General features: G+C 37.2%; 1 protein-coding gene across 4 annotated transcripts in view; it reads right to left on the bottom strand.

The window, feature by feature from the left end:
- USP33 (ubiquitin specific peptidase 33) overlaps positions 1 to 20,791 on the bottom strand; it is a 70,497-nt gene that overhangs the window by 32,111 nt on the left and 17,595 nt on the right. For all 4 annotated transcript variants that reach the window (XR_002645655.3, XR_016394937.1, XM_022581043.3 and 1 more), the window contains exons 2-10: positions 11,105 to 11,236; positions 10,848 to 10,901; positions 10,357 to 10,419; positions 9,069 to 9,221; positions 6,725 to 6,827; positions 5,912 to 5,981; positions 4,282 to 4,395; positions 1,732 to 1,810; positions 192 to 603 (exon numbers count right to left, since the gene is read on the bottom strand). Coding sequence is in view for 2 of the 4 variants with exons in the window: in XM_022581043.3 (XP_022436751.1) it covers positions 192 to 603; positions 1,732 to 1,810; positions 4,282 to 4,395; positions 5,912 to 5,981; positions 6,725 to 6,827; positions 9,069 to 9,221; positions 10,357 to 10,419; positions 10,848 to 10,901; positions 11,105 to 11,185 (1,129 nt within the window). In the remaining 2 variants the exon portion in view is untranslated. The remainder of the gene's footprint in view (positions 1 to 191; positions 604 to 1,731; positions 1,811 to 4,281; positions 4,396 to 5,911; positions 5,982 to 6,724; positions 6,828 to 9,068; positions 9,222 to 10,356; positions 10,420 to 10,847; positions 10,902 to 11,104; positions 11,237 to 20,791) is intronic.

The raw sequence follows: 20,791 nt of genomic DNA, 5'->3' as shown, positions 1-20,791 counted from the left end.
AGAGGCCACAACAGTGAGAGGGCCACGTACCACCCACCCACACACACACACCCACACACCCACACAAAATTATATATATATACGTATATGTATATATACGTATATATATATATATATATATATATAAACACATCTTGCACCCTTTGTCTAAAAATGAAACACTATCATTTGAAAATTATAAAAATTGTCACCTGAAGCTCTGCTGTGTATTTGCACTTTGACAGTTTCCTGATTGTTCAAGTCAACTGTTTCAGACACAGAGTCTCTATCTAATTCTCCTTCAGAATTCGCTTTATTAATCTTATTGCACATCTTCTCTTTTTGCCAATCTTTTGACATTTCTGAATTGTTTTCATCATCCTGAATTAACATTGTTGTTTCATTATTATCTTCAGAAAAGCTTCTAGACCCATTTTCATTTTCGGCTTTATCACTGCTGCTACAAGATTCACAAGACTGAAAATCTGCATCTGACTGGCTCTTGTCTTCCTCCATGGTCTCCTCAGTCATTATAGTTTGAGGATCCTCTTCTACTTCCATGACCTGTTCTTTCAGTTCTTCATGAAGCAGATCCATTAAACATCGAAGGAATTCTTGAGCATCCTAATATATAAGCAACATAGATATTACCATTTCATTAAAAATACATGTATGTAGAAATGAGAAAATATACAAAATGTGGTTAGCAACTGATTTCTAAATGTGTAGCATTATACTAAGGAAATACAACTTTGTAGACATAAGGCATTGGAGGGATAGGAAGCACTAAGTTCTAAAAAGTTATGTAAATAAAACAAAAGTAATTAAAAAACTGAACATGTATTTCAATTAAAACTAAAAAAACAATAAACAACAGCAACAAAAAACTGAAGATGATCTGGAGGTCAGCTTTAGTACTGCTGCTATTTTAAAAAACTTGAGTAAGGATTTGCCTCATCTGACAATAACAATTGAGAGAGATATCCTAAATTCAAGTATAAGTTTGGCTTAAAACTAAAGCTTTATCCAATTTTGCACTGTATCTCAAAAATCCTTGATCAACCTAGAATGTTTATTGAAAATACAAATTCGTAGGCCCCAACTTATGTCTACCAAGTCTCTGTGATCCAGGAATTTGCAACAGAAAAAGTTAACAGAGAACAGGTATTGTTTTGAAAAAGAAACACATGTGAGGACCAGGTATTAACATGAAAAAACATTAAAGTACAATAATTGAAACTGCCATTGGTGTCAATCCAAAAAATTACAGGTCGATGAAACAGATTAGAAAGCCCAGAAACAGACCTTATTATACATTAATGTAAGCATCAAATTAATAAAGAAGAAACTTTTAAAACCAGATAAGAAAATTCTTAAATCTGTACTTCCGTACAATTTGTTAGCTGTTTGCGAAAAATTAAATTTGGATTATATTGTAATGTGAAATAAATGACACATGTCTAAAGAACTTTTTTTAATTAAATCAGAAAATACAGGTAAAATTTATCTCTGGATGTGGAACTTTTCAAAGCTAAAAGCGCTAGAACATACTGACATATTTAAACACCCCCAAATTTAAAATTTCTAGAAAAATATGAAATTAAGAGAAAAGTGGAAAAATGTAAGCCAAAAATATGATATGGGGTTATTATTCTTAGAGTAGTAAATGAGTATATAATAGCATAATGCATAATAGCATTCTGCAAATGTATTAAAGATTAATATTATGAATAAAAAGCAATGAAGACGTACCTGCTGAGAATACCCCCGAAATGTTGGATTTACAGTTTTAATTCCTTGAAACAGATTAGTAGGCACAACAAATCCTGGCCTGAGGAAGAAAACAGTTTTAGGAAGAAATCTGTGATTTTTAGTTTTTATTTTAGAAATGAGCAATCAGGGACTTCCCTGATGGTCCAGTGGTTGAAAATCCACCTTCCAATGCAGGGGACACAGGTTTGATCCCTGGTCAGGGAACTAAGATCCCACATGCCGTGGGGCAACTAAGCCCACGCTCCAAAACTAAGGAGCCCACGTGCCACAACTAAAGAGCCCGCATGCCGCAACTACAGAGCCCAAGTGCTCTGGAGCCCATGCAACACAACTAAAGAGTCTGTGTGGTACAACTACTGAGCCTGCACACTCTGGAGCCTGTGTGTCACAACTAGAGAGAAGCCCGCGTGAGCAATAAAGACCCGACACAGCCAAAAATAAATAATAATAATAAAAAAAAGAAACGAACAATCAAAAATTCAAAGAGTTAAACTGAAAAGTATTTGTGTTTCAAAAAATCATCCAAGGGCTTCCCTGGTGGCGCAGTGGTTGAGAGTCCACCTGCCGATGCAGGGGACACGGATTCGTGCCCTGGTCTGGGAAGATCCCACATGCCACGGAGCGGATAAGCCCGTGAACCACGGCTGCTGAGCCTACGCGTCCAGAGCCTGTGCTCCGCAACGGGAGAGGCCACAACAGTGAGAGGCCCGCGTACCGCAAAAAAAAATAAAAAGAATCATTCAAAATTGCCCAATACTGGGACTTCCCTGGTGGTCCAGTGGCTGAGACTCTGCACTCCCAATGCAGGGGACCCAGGTTTGATCCCTGGTCAGGGAACTAGATCCCACATGCCGCAACTAAGAACCAGCACAGCCAAATAAACAAAATAAATAAATATTTTTTTAAAAAAGAGGGCGTGTGTGGTGGTGGTGGGACGAATTGGGAGATTGGGGTTGACATATATACACTAATATGTATAAAATAGATAACTAATAAGAACCTGCTGTATAAAAAAATAAATGAAATTTAAAAATACAGGGACTTCCCTGGTGGCACAGTGGTTAAGAATCTGCCTGTTAATACAGGGGACACGGGTTTGAGCCCTGGTCCGGGAAGATCCCACATGCTGCGGAGCAACTAAGCCCGTGCGCCACAACTACTGAGCCTGCACTCTACAGCCCACGAGCCACAACTACTGATGCCCACGCGCCTAGAGCCTGTGCTCCGCAACAAGAGGAGCCACCACAATGAGAAGCCAGTGCACCGCAACGAAGAGTAGCCCCTGCTCACCACAACTAGAGAAAGCCCGCGCACAGCAATGAAGACCCAACATAGCCAAAAATAAATAAATTGATGAATTAATTTTTAAAAAAAGAAAAAAAGATTGCCCCTTCATTTAAAAAAGAAAACAGTGAGAAAAAAAAGAGAACAAAAGCAAACAAAAAAATTGCCTAGTATTATGCTTCACAGGTTCATCAAAATAGCTTATTTTTGATATTTAAGCTACGTAATTTATTGTTCTCCTCCCTAATGAAATGATTATGCTCTACTATATGATTTTTCAAAAAACACTTCTAATTACTTAAAATAATATTTTAATTACTTAAAATTCCTGGGATAAGTATATCTAGTACACTATCTAAATAAAAATTTTAAACCAGCCATCAAATACTCATGAAAAGAAAAATGAAAAGTAAACCAGATGCAAGATTTAATCACTTAAAATTCTGTACTATAACACTTCTGAAGTTTAGTAAACTTCCAAGAATATTAAGTTTATAGTTGCAGGGCAAAGAAGCTTAAACATAGCAGTTAAGGGTTAGTTCTAGCTATGCAGTAAGGAACTTAGAAACGTTAGAACCCTTGGCAGCAACGGGTAATACCCAATAGGGATAAATGACAAGAGAGAATTCTGTCTCTTGAATATTAGAAATGTGAATGATATATAACTTCACATCCCAAAATAATTCATTAAAACAATCTTTTCCTAGCATACTGAAATGACAGTAATAACAAATTTTTAACTCAAGAGATACTCTTTAGTAGGGAGTCAAATATCTCAAAGAAAACTGAAGCACTTAAGAATATAAGTACATGAAAGCTTTGGTGATTGTTTTCTTAGAAGAAAGGCTGGGCAGTTCTTAGGAACCATTAAATGCAACTTTCTGAATAGTTCTAATATAAAATATTACAGCAAACAATTATTTTTCTAATGCTACACTTAGAATAAATAAAGATAAGCAGAAAAATAAACATTCATATATGCCTCTATGGTCTGATTTTAGCACTGTGAGAATGCCTACTCCTGAATTAAAAATCAAAAGTGTCAGTAACAGCAGCTTTAACAGTTCAACATTTTATCTCCAGTCCAGATATTTCATTTGGATGTTCACTTTCAAATATAACATGCCCAAAACTGAATGTCTCAAATCTCCTTTTTACAGCTCTATAAATGCACCTGCAAATGTTTAATATTTATGATATTCATTTAAAAATATAATAATGAAAATACACATATTAAGTACATACCTGCTTTTATGCCACAGCTCTGTCATCAGTTTGAGATAACTTTTACAAATAGCTGGTTTCTTATCTGTTCGGGCTAGTCCTCCACAATCAAGAAAAAACTGTGTCAAAGGTGGGCTAGTTTAAAAAAAAAAAAGGTTAAAAAAAAAAAAGTTAGAGTGCAGTCACAGCTTAATACTGATTGACTTCTAGTCATTCAATGAATTGACAGCACATAGAGCCCTGTATCTGTTACTTCTCTGCTCCCTTTTACAGCTTCACATTCTTTCCTTCATTATCTTGCTCAACCCATCAAATCAGATTTGACCCACCACATCAGAGTCCTCAATGCTGCCAAATCCAGTAAACACCTTTCATTTCCCCCTCAGTAGCATTTGTCACAGGTGGTTCACCCATTTGTCTTGACCAATATAATGCACTTTTTTACTTTTCTTCTTGACCTCTCTGGTAACTCTTTTCCCTCTTTATTGTTTTTTCTGCTCTTACCAGCTATATAACTATCAGGGTTCCTCAGGACTTGATCCTATGACTTTTCATCTCTTCCCTGGGTGATCGTCTGCAGAGCATTCCATACTGCACCTACCTATTTTACAGGACTATAATTAAAAAAAAAAAAAACTAATTGCTTTATTAGAGACTTTCCACCTACAGAAAAATATAAAATATTTTCCTAGGACCTCTGAACTAAAAGTGATTTGAGGAATTAATTAGTTTAAGCTCCTTGTTTTCTAGATGTAAAAACAAATAACTTCCTCAAAGACATACAACCACCTAGGGTCTGAGCCAGGACCAGCAGTCTTAGGAAACTACAGGCACGATCAAAGCAACCCCATTGGGACAACAATGGATTATGTCCCAACTCAGTTTCTTGCCTACTCTACCTTAAGAGTTACTCAACAAGAAAGAGGAAATAACTTTTTCAGGAATATTTACACATTTAGGCTTTAGTTAATCCAGATATTTTTTTAAGTGGGGGCATTTCAGAAAAAGGGGGGAGGCAGCACTATGTGTTGAGAGGGGTGAGGGAAGAGGTACAGCAAGGATTCAATGGGATCCTGTTGGCTAGGGGAATTGAATATAATTGTCACCTCTTTCCCATATTACTATTAATGTATATTTCTTTCTTTTCTTTTCTCACTCCTTTTTTCTCAGTGTACTACAGCAGCACGGTTTTCTGCTCCAAGAGTAACTCTATTATTTTTTTTTCATAATTTTATTTTATTTATTTATTTTTGGCTACACTGGGTCTTTGTTGCTGTGCGCGGGCTTTCTCTCGTTGCAGTGAGTGGGGGCTACTCTTTGTTGCAGTGTGCGGGCTTCTCATTGCGGTGGCTTCTCTTGTTGCGGAGCACAGGCTCTAGGCTCGCAGGCTTCAGTAGCTGCGGCACGTGCGCAGGCTCAGTAGTTGTAGCTCGTGGGCTCTGGAGCACAGGCTCAGTAGTTGTGGTGCACAGACTCAGTAGTTGTGGCACGCGGGCTTAGTTGCTCCGTGGCATGTGGGATCTTCCCAGAACAGGGATCAAACCTGTGTCCCCTGCCTTGGCAGGCGGATTCCTAACCACTGCACCAGCAGGGAAGTCCTCCAAGAGTAACTTTAAAAAACTATACTAACAAAATTAATTTATCTACTTACCAATTGGAAAGAGCCTGCAAAGCTGCATTCATATAACAAGTATTTCCAATATTTTTCAAACCTGTAAGACCTATTAGGAAAAATTATAAGTTATGTTATCATTCAATAATGCAATGACTCAATTTTATGAGTGTTCGCTGAATATGTAACTAGGTAATTACTATGGTTCCCAAACTATGTTAAGGAAATACAAAATACATTATAGAAATACAAACAGCAACTTGAATAACTCAAAGAGGTCAGACTTACACCAAAGTGTTAATTTTCAGAAAATTATTTAAATATATCCTTAAAGGGTTAAGATTCCCTTACATCAACTATAAAACAGAAAAGTCTGTACTAAACTATACAGATAGTTTATACTAAGAACTGTGGGCTTTAGTAAAGTGATGCCAGAGAAAGGAAGCATCAAAGTTGTCAGTTTGCTTTTTCACAGATACAATTTTACTAGGTCAAATTTCAGAACTTTTTTTTAAATACAATTACTTTATTGATTTATTACAATCAAATACTGCCAACTAGCATTACTTCCACCCATGCATCATTAAAAACAAAAGGATATTTCCTTGGTATTTTCAAGTGATGCATAATACAATAAATAAACAAAAAAAGGTAGAACTTAAAAATGCACCCTGATTAATTATGTAAACTGATAATTTTTTTTAAAAAGATAACCGATAATCTGATTCCTAGAAATTTTTTTTGTAATTATCTTCTGATCATCTCTAGATTTTGAAATATTCACATGATACAATTTCCTAAAGAAATGGACAGTAGCATACAAAGGAGTGTTATACAGGAGAATTATTTTACCTCTTGCCTTAAGTTCATCTTCTTCTTCCACTTCTATGTCCAGATCATCAAATACAGCAACCAGAGGAGTTTTTAATGTTGTGTTACTGGGTATTTTAAAATCCTGGATAACAGAAAAGATAGCAGGGTTGAACAAATCCTTAGGTCAAAAATTTTTTTTAATTTGTTCGCAGCTTATCTGTAGACTTCTACAATCTCTCCTGATACTTGTTACTAAAGTTATTTTGCATCCTTTTATGCATATGAAATAGCTTTAAATATTTTTTAAAATTCCAATATTAATTCCTGAGAATTGGATTAACTCAAGAGGTTGCAACTGGTGACTTGGTCAAATGCTAGTCCACACTGTTTTAAAAAAAAAGGACAAAAACTGAAACAAAAGCAAAACTTTGAGCTAATATTTTAAAAATTGAGTGAGCTCACATAAAAATCAAATTCTGCAAGTTCTCTTCTAATAGCAGAAGATCAAAGTACACTGAACCCATTTAGCAACCATCAGTGGGAGGAGGAAACTGAACAGCAGAATGTACTTAGCACGTGCTCTCCAACTTATTACAGCCTATTTCTCTTCTTCAAGGCATGCATATATGCACTTATACCCACCCACTTTATACATTTACTTTACCTTCCTGGCATCTGTAGATACTAGATAGTTGGGTAGGCCCCATATTCTCACTTTGGTGCATTGAAATACAGAGAAGTAGAGCAGCTTTAAAAAAAATCATTCAAAATCTTACCTCCTACAAAACTGTTTGAAAAATCTTAATGACATTTGAATGGTTTCCAATACTGTTATTCTATAATTAATGTTCTGATGAACTGGGCTCAAACAGCCTGTAAATTTTATACTGCTAAAAAAAATCTGTACAAATAACTTTCTTTTTCTTCTGAGTAATTTCTTCAACAATGGGATCATCAGGAAGTTGTATGAAATTAAATTCATGCCTTTTATGTGTTATAAATATAACTCACCAGAAAATTATTTACAAGCTATCAGAAAAGTATCAGTATACTTATTCAACCGGATTCAGCATTCACTAAGAGTTTGCAGTCATAATCTATTTGGGCAGAAATGGCAGATAGCTGTTTTAACTTACTTTTCTTTAGTCAGTGATGATTATTTTCTCGATGTGTTTTAATTTGTATTTCCTCTTTGTGAACTATCTGTACTTATTCTTTAGATTATTATAAATTGTTATCAGTTCCTCATGTGATTAAACTTTTAATTATCACATTTTTGTTAATAGTGTTAGAGGGTTCAGGTAAACTTATTTTCAAACTACCATGGCATTCAAAAGAAAACCAAAAAACACGGTTTTAAATGATAAATAGGTATCAGTAGGAGAAACAGTAATGATGGTAATTTATAAACTAGAGTTATTCAACTATGAAACTAGAAATGCAACAAGTATACCTTGTCTAAGATCTAGTCACTTGAAGTTATATAATGTGTGAGGCAAGCAAATTTACTATCACAAATATCTACCATCAGAATGTGATACAAAGATGCAACACAAAATATCTTAAGAATTGGTATCAAAGAACACAATTATAGAAGTACAATGTGATTTCTATAACACAGAAGGAAAAAACTCACTGATGTGTTAATTAAACCATACAGACCAAATGATGATAGGACGCCAACTATTCTTATTTTTTTCATTCCTTTTCTTATTTTTTCTTTTCTTTTTTTTTTTTTTTGGCCACGCCGCGCGGCAGGCAGGATCTTAGTTCCCCAACTAGGGATCGAACCCATGTGCCCTGCAGCGGAAGCGCAGAGTCTTACCCACTGGAGGGCCAGGGAAGTCCCTCCCTTTCCTATTTTTTATATGACTAGAAAAGTCTCAATATTAAGTGGCCAATCTTTGCAAGCTTACCCATCTTTTGTAACCAAACACTGATGTTAAGCTTTAATGTATTCTATCTGGTTTTCAATAAATTAGTAAAATGTTTACAGTAATATACATTGGGGTGAAGCAGGGAGGGAAATGAGGAAAAGAGAGCTGAATTAGGGCCTATCAAAGAAGGCCCATCACCTCTCCTAGAATCAGACTGGCTAGAAAAAGAAACATTATTTAAACCAGCTGTTTTTTTAAGTTTTTAAAACACATCAGGTGCTTTTCCATCTTCAGACAGGTGTGGGCTTCAACTTCACTCTACTCCATCACTCTATAAAAGAACAAAGGCCAGCTTCGGTGTTTCATTTGAGGAAAAGAGGCACATTATGGAAATTTTTTAAAGTACAGGTGAAGTAGGGCTCTTTTAGATGTCAGCTACATGACAAATTCTGAAATTATTACCTGAAAATATTTGATATTTTAATTACACAGATTTAGATTATTACCTGGACACTATTTTCTTGCGTTTGGTGAAGTGGTTTTACATGAGGTAATGAAGGCTGAGTTCCTAATTTTCTATCCAAAAATACTTCTTTGCTGCAAGCATAACACCATACTCGAAGAGTGGTAAGGTTCACAGTTAAATAATGCTTTGTCTCCTGTACAATTTCATGGGAGAGAGGGAAGAAGAGTCAAAATTATAGTTGAAAACCTTTCAAAAGATCATAGAAGATAAACTGCTGGCCTTTGATGAATAACAATATACTCAAAAGAGAAAATTTAAACTGGAGCACCAAAAAACCAGTTTTTAGATAAATTGTTAATGCATAGTGAATAGTAACAATATCTAAGCCTACTCCAAAAGTTATTCTATTGTCATTTTTCACCACTATTCATTATAAAGATAAACACAAGAGTTATTATAAGACTCTGCTTTGCGGTTAGCAAGTAATTATAATACAAGAAAATTGACAATAGCACAGTTAACTGTTCCAGGAGATCAGAATGGCAAAAGAATACAAATGACATGAATCAAAGCACAAAACAGCTCAAGCGATAGTGAATATGATCTTGGATATACGAAACTCCAGCCTTTCTCAACTAGAGTTCTGCAAGAGAATAATGCCCTATAGACGATGATCTGAGTAACTATTTTCTCAATTCTCCCAAGAATGGTACAGAGTACCACCATTCTAGATGCACCAAAGAGAAGTAAATTAACTATGTACCATGATGCCTGAGAGCCTTAATTAATTCTCTTGAAGAACCCTGGTTGAGAACAGTTAATGCTGTAGAGATAAATATGAACAAGACAGCTCATTCTCAAGAAAATGTATAGTTTAGAATGGGAGCTCTATCTAATCTGTAAAAGAAGCATGCCAGAATTACACACAAGCACCAAACAACCAGGGTGACGTAGAAACGGGACTCCAGTAAGGAGGATGTAGAGAAAAAGGTATATGAGTTGAGACTTGAAGTCAGTCAGGCCCTGTCATAGCCTAGGCTTCTATTCTTGACTTCAACTTCCATATCCTACTAATATCTTCAGCTACCACCTCCATACATCTGGAGGTACATTTCTTAAATCACTACTCTCTTAATTACAACCTCTTTCTAATACTGATCTTAGCAATTCCCCTCCCCACCTTTTTATAAGCTAAGATTTAACTCGTTTATTAAAAAAAAAGAAAAACGGACAAAATTTTGAATTACAACTTAATGTTGTATTTGCTTTCCCTTTCCTTCAGGCTCTCTTTAAAAAACGTCTTGCACAAAATTTTTCTACATACATACCTGAGAATGTATGGTGCTATGATCTACTTGTGATTCACCACAGCCAACATATGAACATCTATTCTATAAATAATTATATAAAAAGGAAAATTAGGTATTTTATAACATGTAAGTTTACAATAATAGCATTACAATTACATTTACAATGAAGTTCTGATCACATGGTTTAACGGAAAGATTAAATGACTTCCCAAGTCAGTTATTTTAACCAAAAGGTACTAGGCACAAAAGAATATAACTGGAATATTTATAAGCTAAAAGATATGTCTCCGCTAATAAAAGGTGAGGGTAAAATATTTTAGTGATTTACCAAACTCTGCAAAAAGCACTGTAAGTTAAAGCCCAAAGTTTAAAGTTTAATTTTTATAATCGATAATGATCTTCTTAAAGTATGTTCATTTATGAAGTCCTCTGTCAAAAAAAATCTTCTAGTTAACCTTATTCAGATATAAATTTTTATATCAAACTTTTGAGAAGAAACATACACATACCTCCAGGCACGCCCAAAGGTTTGGTCCTCTGACTTTACAATCCTGACAAGAACCCTATGAAAGGAAAATCACACAGACAACATTACCGTTACATAAATACAGCCAAATATATACATTCACTAATATCATATATAAAAAATTTGGATTCATGAACATAGAATATTGTAGTAATCTACAGAAAACACATATCTGGGAGAAAAATGAGTATGATCTTTTAAAGGATTTTTTAAAGGAAGAAAAAAAGCCCTCTTTCTTACATGAGACTTTTGTATTAAATCTTCTTTAGTTATTTCACCAACTGAATCCAAATGCGGACAATGACCTCGAAAAGCTGACATTTTGTTAGAAATGTTTTCCTGTTTCTCAAGGCTTTCCAAATGAGGTAATACCTACAGAAAAATTGACCAGAAAAGTCAATTTTAAAAGTGCTAATATATTAAAAATTATTAAAAGATAAAACAAGAAGCATACAAGTTTCTAAGTTTGCCCTACAAAAGTGTATATTTTCAAATACATCTAGGGTACTTTCACAATTGAAGTTAATTTCAACACTGGAAGTTTCTCTACTAATAAATAATCATTTTATTAAAATTGATACCTATGAGTCAATGTAAGTTTGTTTCTCCATTACTTTTGCTGCTTTTTCCCCTTTCTCCCATTTCATTTTTTAGAGGTAAATAAAAGGGAAAAAACTTCAGGTTATTCAATTTAAGTATTTTTATCCCTTCTTATTTTTCGTTTAAAAAGATTAACCCTTAGGCTAGAATTGGAGTTGAAAAGAAAAAGAATTCAAATGGAAACCTTCATTTTCACACTAGCAATAGCCCACTGATGATATAAATGAAATAGTTTGGTATCCTAGCAATAAACTAGCATAGTCAATTTATATCAGAGTTTCTCAACCCTGGCACCACTGACACTTCAGGCCAGATAATTCTCTCTTGTGGAGCGTTGTCCTGTACATTGTAAGATATTTAGCAACATTCCTTCTTCTACCCACTAGATACCAGAACACCCTCACTACTACCACTCTGAGCTTTGACAACCAATGTCATTAGACAGTGTAAAATTATGTCCTCTAGGGACAAAGTCATCCCAGGTTGAGAACCACATTATCATATGATCCTTCCAACAACACTGAGATAGGCACCATTATTATCTTCATCTGCATATAAGGCTAATAAGAGAAGAAAACCTAACTGAGTTCACATTGTTAACAAAGGATTCAAACTAGGATTTGACTCCACCTATATATCTCATGGGTAAGAGCCAAGGACTCTAAAGTCAAATAGACCTGAAGATTCCAGTAAGTGCTGAATGTCGTACTCCTACCGTAAGGGTTAAATGAGGTAGTACATGTCACGTGTGTAACACATACTACACATACACATAAAACTTTATTAGGCACTCTGCATCATCCCTTGAGGTTTTTTTATATGACCAGTAAAGGTCTCAGACCTCCCTCCCCTATGAGACAACCAGTTTAAGACTGAGGTAGTTTCCCAAATCAATAATAATTTTCCTAATATTCTTCAGGAGTTTCCTCAATTCCATTAAAGTAAACAGAAGGCAAAGTATTTTGCAATCCCAGTGAACTTAATTTCCTCCAAGACATCACAATGTACTGTAATGTCACTAAATCTTATCTACCTCTACTTTAAATCTTATGAATCATAGAGCAAACTTATACACTGCATTCAATGCCCAGATTATCTTATGAATGGTTTAAGTGAGTGATTTCCAAGTAAACATCTCAAGTCTAACTCAGTAAGGATTTCTAGATCGTCTTTGGACTGCACATTCTACCCATCTATCTATCTATCGCTGTGTTGGGTCTTCATTGCTGCACACGGGCTTTCTCTAGTTGCAGAGAGTGGGGGCTCTCTTCGTTGCGGTGAGCAAACTTCTCAATGCAGTGGCTTCTCTTATTGTGGAGCACGGGCTGTAGGCATGTGGGCTTCAATAGTTGCAGCACAGGGGCTCAGTAGTTGTGGCTCGTGGGCTCTAGAGCACAAGCTCAGTAGCTATGGCGCACGGGCTTAGTTGCTCTGCAGCATGTGGGATCTTCCCAGACCAGGGATCGAACCCGTGTCCCCTGCACTAGCAGGCGGATTGTTAACCACTGCGCCACCAGGGGAAGTCCCGGATTGTACATTCTTAATAACAGGGCATTTTATGAACTTTCATTCATCTTTGGGGTTTGAGAAAATTATTTGGGAAAAAGTTAAGAAACTTTCTAGGAAAGAATAAACAGTTATAAATGTGCTGAAATATTAACACACTAGAAAACACATTAAATAAAAAGGTTCTATCAAATCAAATCAAATGATAAGTCCAATATTATACTGCAACCTACAAAATACAACAGGAATAACGCTGGGGTTGATATTGAATAAGTCATTATTTATAAATACCACATTACTACGTAATATTACATAAGTCATGCTCCTGACTTTCAGAGCATGAAGTTAAACTTAAAATAATTAATATTTTCCATTTTTCATTTATGTATGCAGGAGGGTTTCCCACCCACCTCTCACTTCCTTTTGTAATTAGATATCTTTTCCCTCTTATCCAAATACTCCCACTTGCAACCATAATGGAGTGACACGGACCAGATTTACCCTCTCAAATAAGTAAGAAACCAGACCAAAAAATATAAAATAATGGTTTTCAGACACAGACACTGGATAACAGGTACTGCAGGACACTGATCCATAAGAAGATAAAAACAAGGTGACTACCCCAACTTACTGCCTGGAGAGAATTTCCTTCTAGGCCACAGTACAGGTAGAAGAAAAACCAAACAGATTTTGGTGATCTAAGTTGAAGAGACAGAGTTGAAAATTCAGGGAGGCCAAGGTGAGTAACAGACAGTAAAGAACTGAATAGAGAGCAAGTGAACTCTGGAGATTCGTAAAGGGCTACCATTATGTTTTCAACCAGTACTGATGAGCATGTGTCTGTGATTAAACTACCCTAAGAAGGGGAAAGAACTATTGGAAAGGAGCACGTAGAACAATCCTCAAAGCCAACCCAGGTCTGTCTGTGTTTCCACCAGACAGAGTTGAAAGATTTCATAATACAGAAGGAATCAAATAGCATACTCAGAAGGGTATCGCCTTAGTATTGGGAAAAAATTATCCCTAGAAGGAAGACTACTTTGGTTCTGCCTTCAAAAAGTTCAAAAGAGAGCATTACAGGGTCAAACTGTTCCCAAGGAATTTAACTGTGTCCCAGAAAAAAAATGAACATTTAAAGGAATGAAAACAACCAGCACCTGACAAGGTAAAAATCAAATGTCTGGCATCCAATCAAAAACTATAAGATATACAGGGGCTTCCCTGGCAGCACAGTGGTTAACAATCTGCCTGCCAGTGCAGGGGACACAGGTTTGAGCCCTGGTCTGGGAAGATCCCACATGCCGTGGAGCAACTAAGACCATGCATCACAACTACTGAGCCTGTGCTCTAGAGCCTGCAAGCCACAACTACTGAGCCCATGTGCCACAACTTCTGAAGCCCACACACCTAGAGCCCGTGCTCCACAACAAGAGAAGCCACCATGAGAAGCCAGTGCACCACAACAAAGAGTAGTCCCTGCTCGCCACAACTAGAGAAAGCCCACGCACAGCAACAAAGACCCAATGCAGCCAAAAATAAATAAATTAATTAATTTTAAAAAATTATAAGATAGGGCTTCCCTGGTGGTGCAGTGGTTGAGAGTCCACCTGCCAATGTAGGGAACACGGGTTCGTGCCCCGGTCCGGGAAGATCCCACATGCCGCGGAGCGTCTGGGCCCATCAGCCATGGCCGCTGAACCTGCGCGTCCGGAGCCTGTGCTCCGCAAGGGGAGAGGCCACAGCAGTGAGAGGCCCACGTACCGCAAAAAAAAAAAAAAAAATTATAAGATATACAATGAAGGAAAATCTGACCCTCACTGGGGAAGAAAAACTAAGGGAACCAGACATAAGACAGATGATAGAATAAAGGATACAAATGATACAGAGAGACATGAAAGATAGGAAAAAAAAGAAAGACCCAAATCAAGTATTTAGATGTTAAAAAAAAAAATTTGAGGTGAAAAATACAATGGATGAGATTAAGACTAGATAAGACAAGGCAAAAGAATAATGAACTTGAAGACACAGCAAAAGAAACTATGAAACACAAAGACGGAGAAACTTAAACAAGAGCATCACTCAGCTAGATGGAAAAGTCTGAACAGGATGAAAACTAAAAAACCTACAAATTGAAGCAACACAAGATATAAGAACAAATAAAACCACGGCATATCAAAAACAAGTTACTTAAAACCAGTAACAGGACAGACATCTTAAAAGCAGCACCAAAAGACCCAGAATGTATACTAGAAACAACATAAGCTGGAAGGCAGAGGAGCAATATCTTTACAGTTTACTGAAGGAACACTGTCAACCAAGAACTCCATACCTAGGAAAATATCTTTCAAAAACAAAGGCAAAATAAAGACTGCATTAGACATAATAAAGCTGAAAGAATTTATCACCAGCATACCTGCACTATAAAACCTGTAGGTATGCTTTAATAATTTTCCATATAAATCATACACAAATACACATACAGAGATATACATGGCCATCTTTTTTGTCAATAATATTTTATTTTTTCAATAATATTTTAAAAGACATCCATTTATGTCAAAATTTTCATGGATACATATGAAATGCATTCACACATGGATGCATGCATTCAATCAATTCTTCTAATAATAGACTTTCACTTTGCTTCCATATTCTGCCACTAAAAAATCCACGTAAACATAATGGGTGGGCTTTTATATTTGTATTACATGGGCCAATTTATAAAAATAGATTTTACAATATTACTTTCCAAAAATGCTATAACAATTCATATTTCCACTCATAAGGGAATACCATTTTCTGCACATCAACACCATTTTCTATACTAGTAAAGGTATTACTTTCTTTTTTTTAACTGTTGTCATTTGATAGGTATGCTGTTACATTTCACTAGTATTTAATTTGCATTGCCTTGACATGCGTGGCTAGCTCAGTCAGCGGAGCACAAGACTCTTTAATTTGCATTACCTTGACAACCTGTGAGACTGTCTTTTCATGAATTTTATAGCCTCCTAGATTTGTTATTTTATTTAATGGCTCTTTAAATCTTTGCCCTTTTTACAATTGGGTTGATAGCCTCTTCTTGTAAACAGAATCCTGTCTTCTATACTGCAACCATTTTTCAAACTTACTATTTGTCTATTAAGTTTTTAATTTTGATGAAATACACATAAGTTTATCATCCTAACCATTTTTTTTTTTTTTTTTCTCCCGTACGCAGGCCTCTCACTGTTGTGGCCTTTCCCGTTGCGGAGCACAGGCTCCGGACGCGCAGGCTCAGTGGCCATGGCTCACGGGCCCAGCCGCTTCGGGCATATGGGATCTTCCCGGACCGGGACACGAACCCGTGTCCCCTACATCCGCAGGCGGACTCTCAACCACTGCGCCACCAGGGAAGCCCATCCTAACCATTTTTAAATGTACAGTTCAGTAGCATTAAGTACACTCACACTGTTGGGCAATCAATCTCCAGAACTCACCCCATCTTGCAAAAGTGAAACTCCACAGCATTACACAGCAACTCTCCATTCCCCCTCCCACCAACCACTGGCAACCACCATTTCACTTTTTGTCTCTACAAATTTGACTAGTCAGGGTACTTCGCAAGTGAAATAGAGTATTTTCTTTGTGATTTATTTTACTTAGCATAATGTCCTCAAAGTTCATTGATTTTTATAGCTTGGGCCAGGATCTCCTTCCTTTTCCAGACTGAATAACATTCAATTGCGGTGATATCTCACTGTGGTTTTGATTTGCATTTTTGCAATTAGTAATGTTGAGCATCTTTTCATGTGCTTGTTAGGCATTTATTTATATACCTTCTTTGGAGAAAAGTCTATTCAAGTACTTGAGCCATTTTTTTAATCGCGTTTTTGCTTTTTTGTTGTTCAGTTGTAGGAGTCCTTTATGTACTCTGGATATTTAGCTCCTTACCAGACACACGATTTGCAAATATTTTCGCCCATTCCATAGGTGGCCTTTTCACTCTGTTGACTGTGTCCTTTGATGCACAGAAGTTTCTAACTGATATAATCCAAGTTATCTAATTACTACTTTTGTGACCTGTGCTTTTAGTGTCAGATCCAAGAAGTCGCTGCCAAATCCAATGTCACAGTTCCCCCCTCTATGTTTTCTTCTAAGAGTTTTAGTTCTTATGTTTAGGCCTTTGATCCACTAAAGTCAATTTTTGTATGTTTGTGTAAGGTAGGGATCCAATGTCATATTTTTGCATATGGATATACAGTTTGCCCAATACCCTTTCTTGAAAAGACTGTTTTTTCTCCCACTGAATGGTCTTGGCACTCTTGACAAAAAACATTTGACCAGGGGATACTTTACTAAGATGGTGAAGTAGGCAGACCCCGAGCTCACCTCCTTCCGCACACACACAAAAATTACAACTATTTACAGAGCAACTATCTATAAGAATGACCTGAAGACTAGCAGAAAAGATTTTCCAGAACTAAAGATATGAAGAAGGAACCATGAAATAGATAGAAGGAGCAGAGATGCAATATAGTCAAGACCCACATGCCTGGTAGGCAACCCACAAACAAGAGAATAATCACAATTGCAGGGAATTCCCTGGTGGTCCAGTGGTTAAGAATCCACCTTCCAGTGCAGGGGACGCAGGTTGGATCCCTGGTTGGGCAACTAAGACCACACATGCTGCAGGGCAACTAAGCCTGTGCACCGCAACTACTGAGCCCACAAGCCACAACTAAACTAGAGAGCCTGCACACCACAACTAGAGAGAAGCCCACGCGCCACAATGAAGAGTCCACGTGCCACAATGAAAGATCCCACGTACCATAACTAAGACCAGACACAGCCAAAAATAAGGAATATTAAAAAAGAAATCACTACTACAGAGTTTCTCCACAAGGAGTGAAGGTTCTGAGCCCCACACTGGGCTCTCCAGCCTGAGGGATCTGCACAGTGAAAATGAGCCCCCAGAATATCTAGCTCTGAAGGCCAGCAGGGCTTGAGTATGGGAAAGCTGGCGGTCTGCAGGAAACAAAACTCCACTCTTGACTGGCAACCTCTACAAGAGGCAGCACCTGGCAGCCAACCAGGCCAGGGGCCAGCCCCAGCCACTAGCACACCCACAGCAGTCAGCGCTGCCACAACAGAAGACCCCACAATTGCCCCTTATTTGATAAGGGATCAATATCCAAAATATACAAAAAACTCATACAACCCAACATCAAAGATGCAAGCAACCTGATTTAAAAACGGGCATTTTAAATAGACATTTTCCATAAAAGACATACAGGTAGCCAAGAGACACATGAAAAGATGCTCAGCATCACTAATCATCAGGCAAATGCAAATCAAAACTGCAATGAGATATCACCTCATACCTGTCAAAATGCCTATTATCAAAAGGACAACAAACAAGTGTTGGTGAGGATGTGGAGAAAAGGGAACCCTTGTGCCCTGTTGGTGGGACTGAAAATTGGTACAGCCACTATGGGAAACAGTATGGAAGTTCCTCAAAAAATTAAAAATAGAACTATCATATGATCCAGCAATTCCACTTCTGCATACTTTTCTGAAGAAAACAAAAACACTAATTCAAAAACATACATGGGCATCCCTATGTTAATGCAATATTATTTACAACAGCCAAAATATGGAAACAACCTAAGTATCCATCAACAGATGAATGGATAAAAAATATGTGGGGTGTGTATATACACACACACACACACACACACACACACACACACACACACAAAATGGAATACTACTCAGCCATAAAAAAGAATGAAACCTTGCCATTTGTGACTACATGGATTGACCTAGAGGGTATTATACTAAGTGAAATAAGTCAAAATAAGAAAGACAAATACGTATACATGGAATCTAAAAAACAAAACAGAAACGAACACATAAACACAGAGAACAGGTGGCTGCCAAAGGGGAAGGGGTGGGGGCATGACAAGAAAAAAAAATTAAAGTAACTACATGAGGTAATGAATGCTAACTAGCTTGACTGTGGTAATTACTTTCCAATGTATGTTTATATGAAACTGCCACATTGTACACCTTATATATAAAAATTTTTGTCAGGGGCTTCCCTGATGGCGTCATGGTTGAGAGTCCGCCTGCCGATGCAGGGGACACGGGTTCGTGCCCCGGTCCAGAAAGATCCCACATGCTGTGGAGCGGCTAGGCCCGTGAGCCATGGCCACTGAGCCTGTGCGCCCAGAGCCTGCGCTCCGCAACAGGAGAGGCCACAACAGTGAGAGGCCCGCGTACCGCAAAAAAAAAAAAAAAAAAAAAGCCTAAAAATATTTTTGTCAATTATACCTCAGTAAAGCTGATAATAGATTTTCTTAAAATATGACTATATGTATGCGTTATTTTGGGCTCTATGCTTTTCCATTAGTCTATATGTCTACCTTAGTGCCAAAACTATTGTTAACTTCCTTATGGTATGCTTTATTATTAAAAGTTTGCATTTATAAAATCAGATCTCATTCTATAATAGCATCTGAGTTTCCAATCCTAAGGTTTCCTTCACCCTAATTTATAGAGCTAAAGCTGTAGAATACCCTTAAATTTTTTTTTAACAAGGCTTTTAATCTATCTGGAGTTTATCTTAAGACAGGAATCCAATTTTATTTTCTTCCAGATGGGCAGACATTTGTACCAGTGCCTTTATTATACAATCAACACATTTCCCACTGAATTATAATCCTATCTTTATTCTTTATTAAATTGGCACATAAAATATTTCTGGATTTTCTATTTTTTTAAACTCATCTGTCTATGCCCATATTATATTAATCTAATTCAGAGACTAATATTCTACACAGAATAGTTTGATAACTGTAAAAACATACTTCCTTCACTGTTCCATTTCCATTTCCTTGTCTACTCTCTAAGTACACTAGACAACCTGATAATTTTACCTCTTCTGTTCCAATATTACTACCAGCTATTTAATTTTACTGTTTTAATGCATTTATTAGAACCTCTAAAGGCAATCCTGAATATAAAGGTGACTGTAAGCATCCATGTCAGGGTCCTTATATTAATGTTTTGCCATTTAGGATATCTGCTATAATTTTTTTCCATTCTTAGTGTACTTACATTTTAAAAATCAGAAATGGTCTTTTAAATTGAAGTACAGGGACTTCCTTGGTGGCACACTGGTTAAGAATCTGCTTGCCAATGCAGGGGACACAGCTTCAAGCCCCTGCTCCAGGAAGATCCCACATGCCATAGAGCAACTAAGCCCATGCGCCACAACTACAGACCCTGTGCTCTAGAACCTGAGAGCCACAACTACTGAACCCCTGTGCTGCAACTACTGAAGCCCACGTGCCTAGAGCCTGTGCTCTGCAACAAGAGAAGCCACTGAAATGAAAAGCCCGCGCACCACAATGAAGAGTTGCCACCGCTGGCCACTAGAAAAACAAAGACCCGATGCAGTCAAAAATAAAATAAATTAATTTTAAAAACTGAAGTATAGTTGATTTATATTATTATATTAGTTAGAAATGGTATTAATGAACTCTATCGAATGTCTTTTCACGGCGGAGTCAAGATGGTGTACTAGGAGGACGTGGAATTCACATCTCCTCACAATTAGGGCACCTACCAGGCACTGGTGGGGGACCACGGAGACCTAAGGGGACGGGAGGAACCCCCAGCGACCATCTTGCGGGATCTCAATTCCCAAGCTGGAGGTCGGGCCCAAGCTCCCATGGTGGGAGTTCCAGGTCAAACTCACTGGACTAACAGAGAACTTCAGACCCCAGGGAATATTAACCAGAGTGAGGCCCCCCAGAGGTCCTCATCTCAGCACCA

The sequence above is a fragment of the Delphinapterus leucas genome, chromosome 1 (assembly GCF_059928025.1).
Source record: "Delphinapterus leucas isolate spDelLeu-1000000601 "Yukka" chromosome 1, BTC_Dleu_Yukka2, whole genome shotgun sequence".
In the NCBI taxonomy this organism is placed as follows: domain Eukaryota; kingdom Metazoa; phylum Chordata; class Mammalia; order Artiodactyla; family Monodontidae; genus Delphinapterus; species Delphinapterus leucas.
Note: the sequence above shows the minus strand (reverse complement) of the source record. Positions and strands in the feature narration are given on the sequence as shown.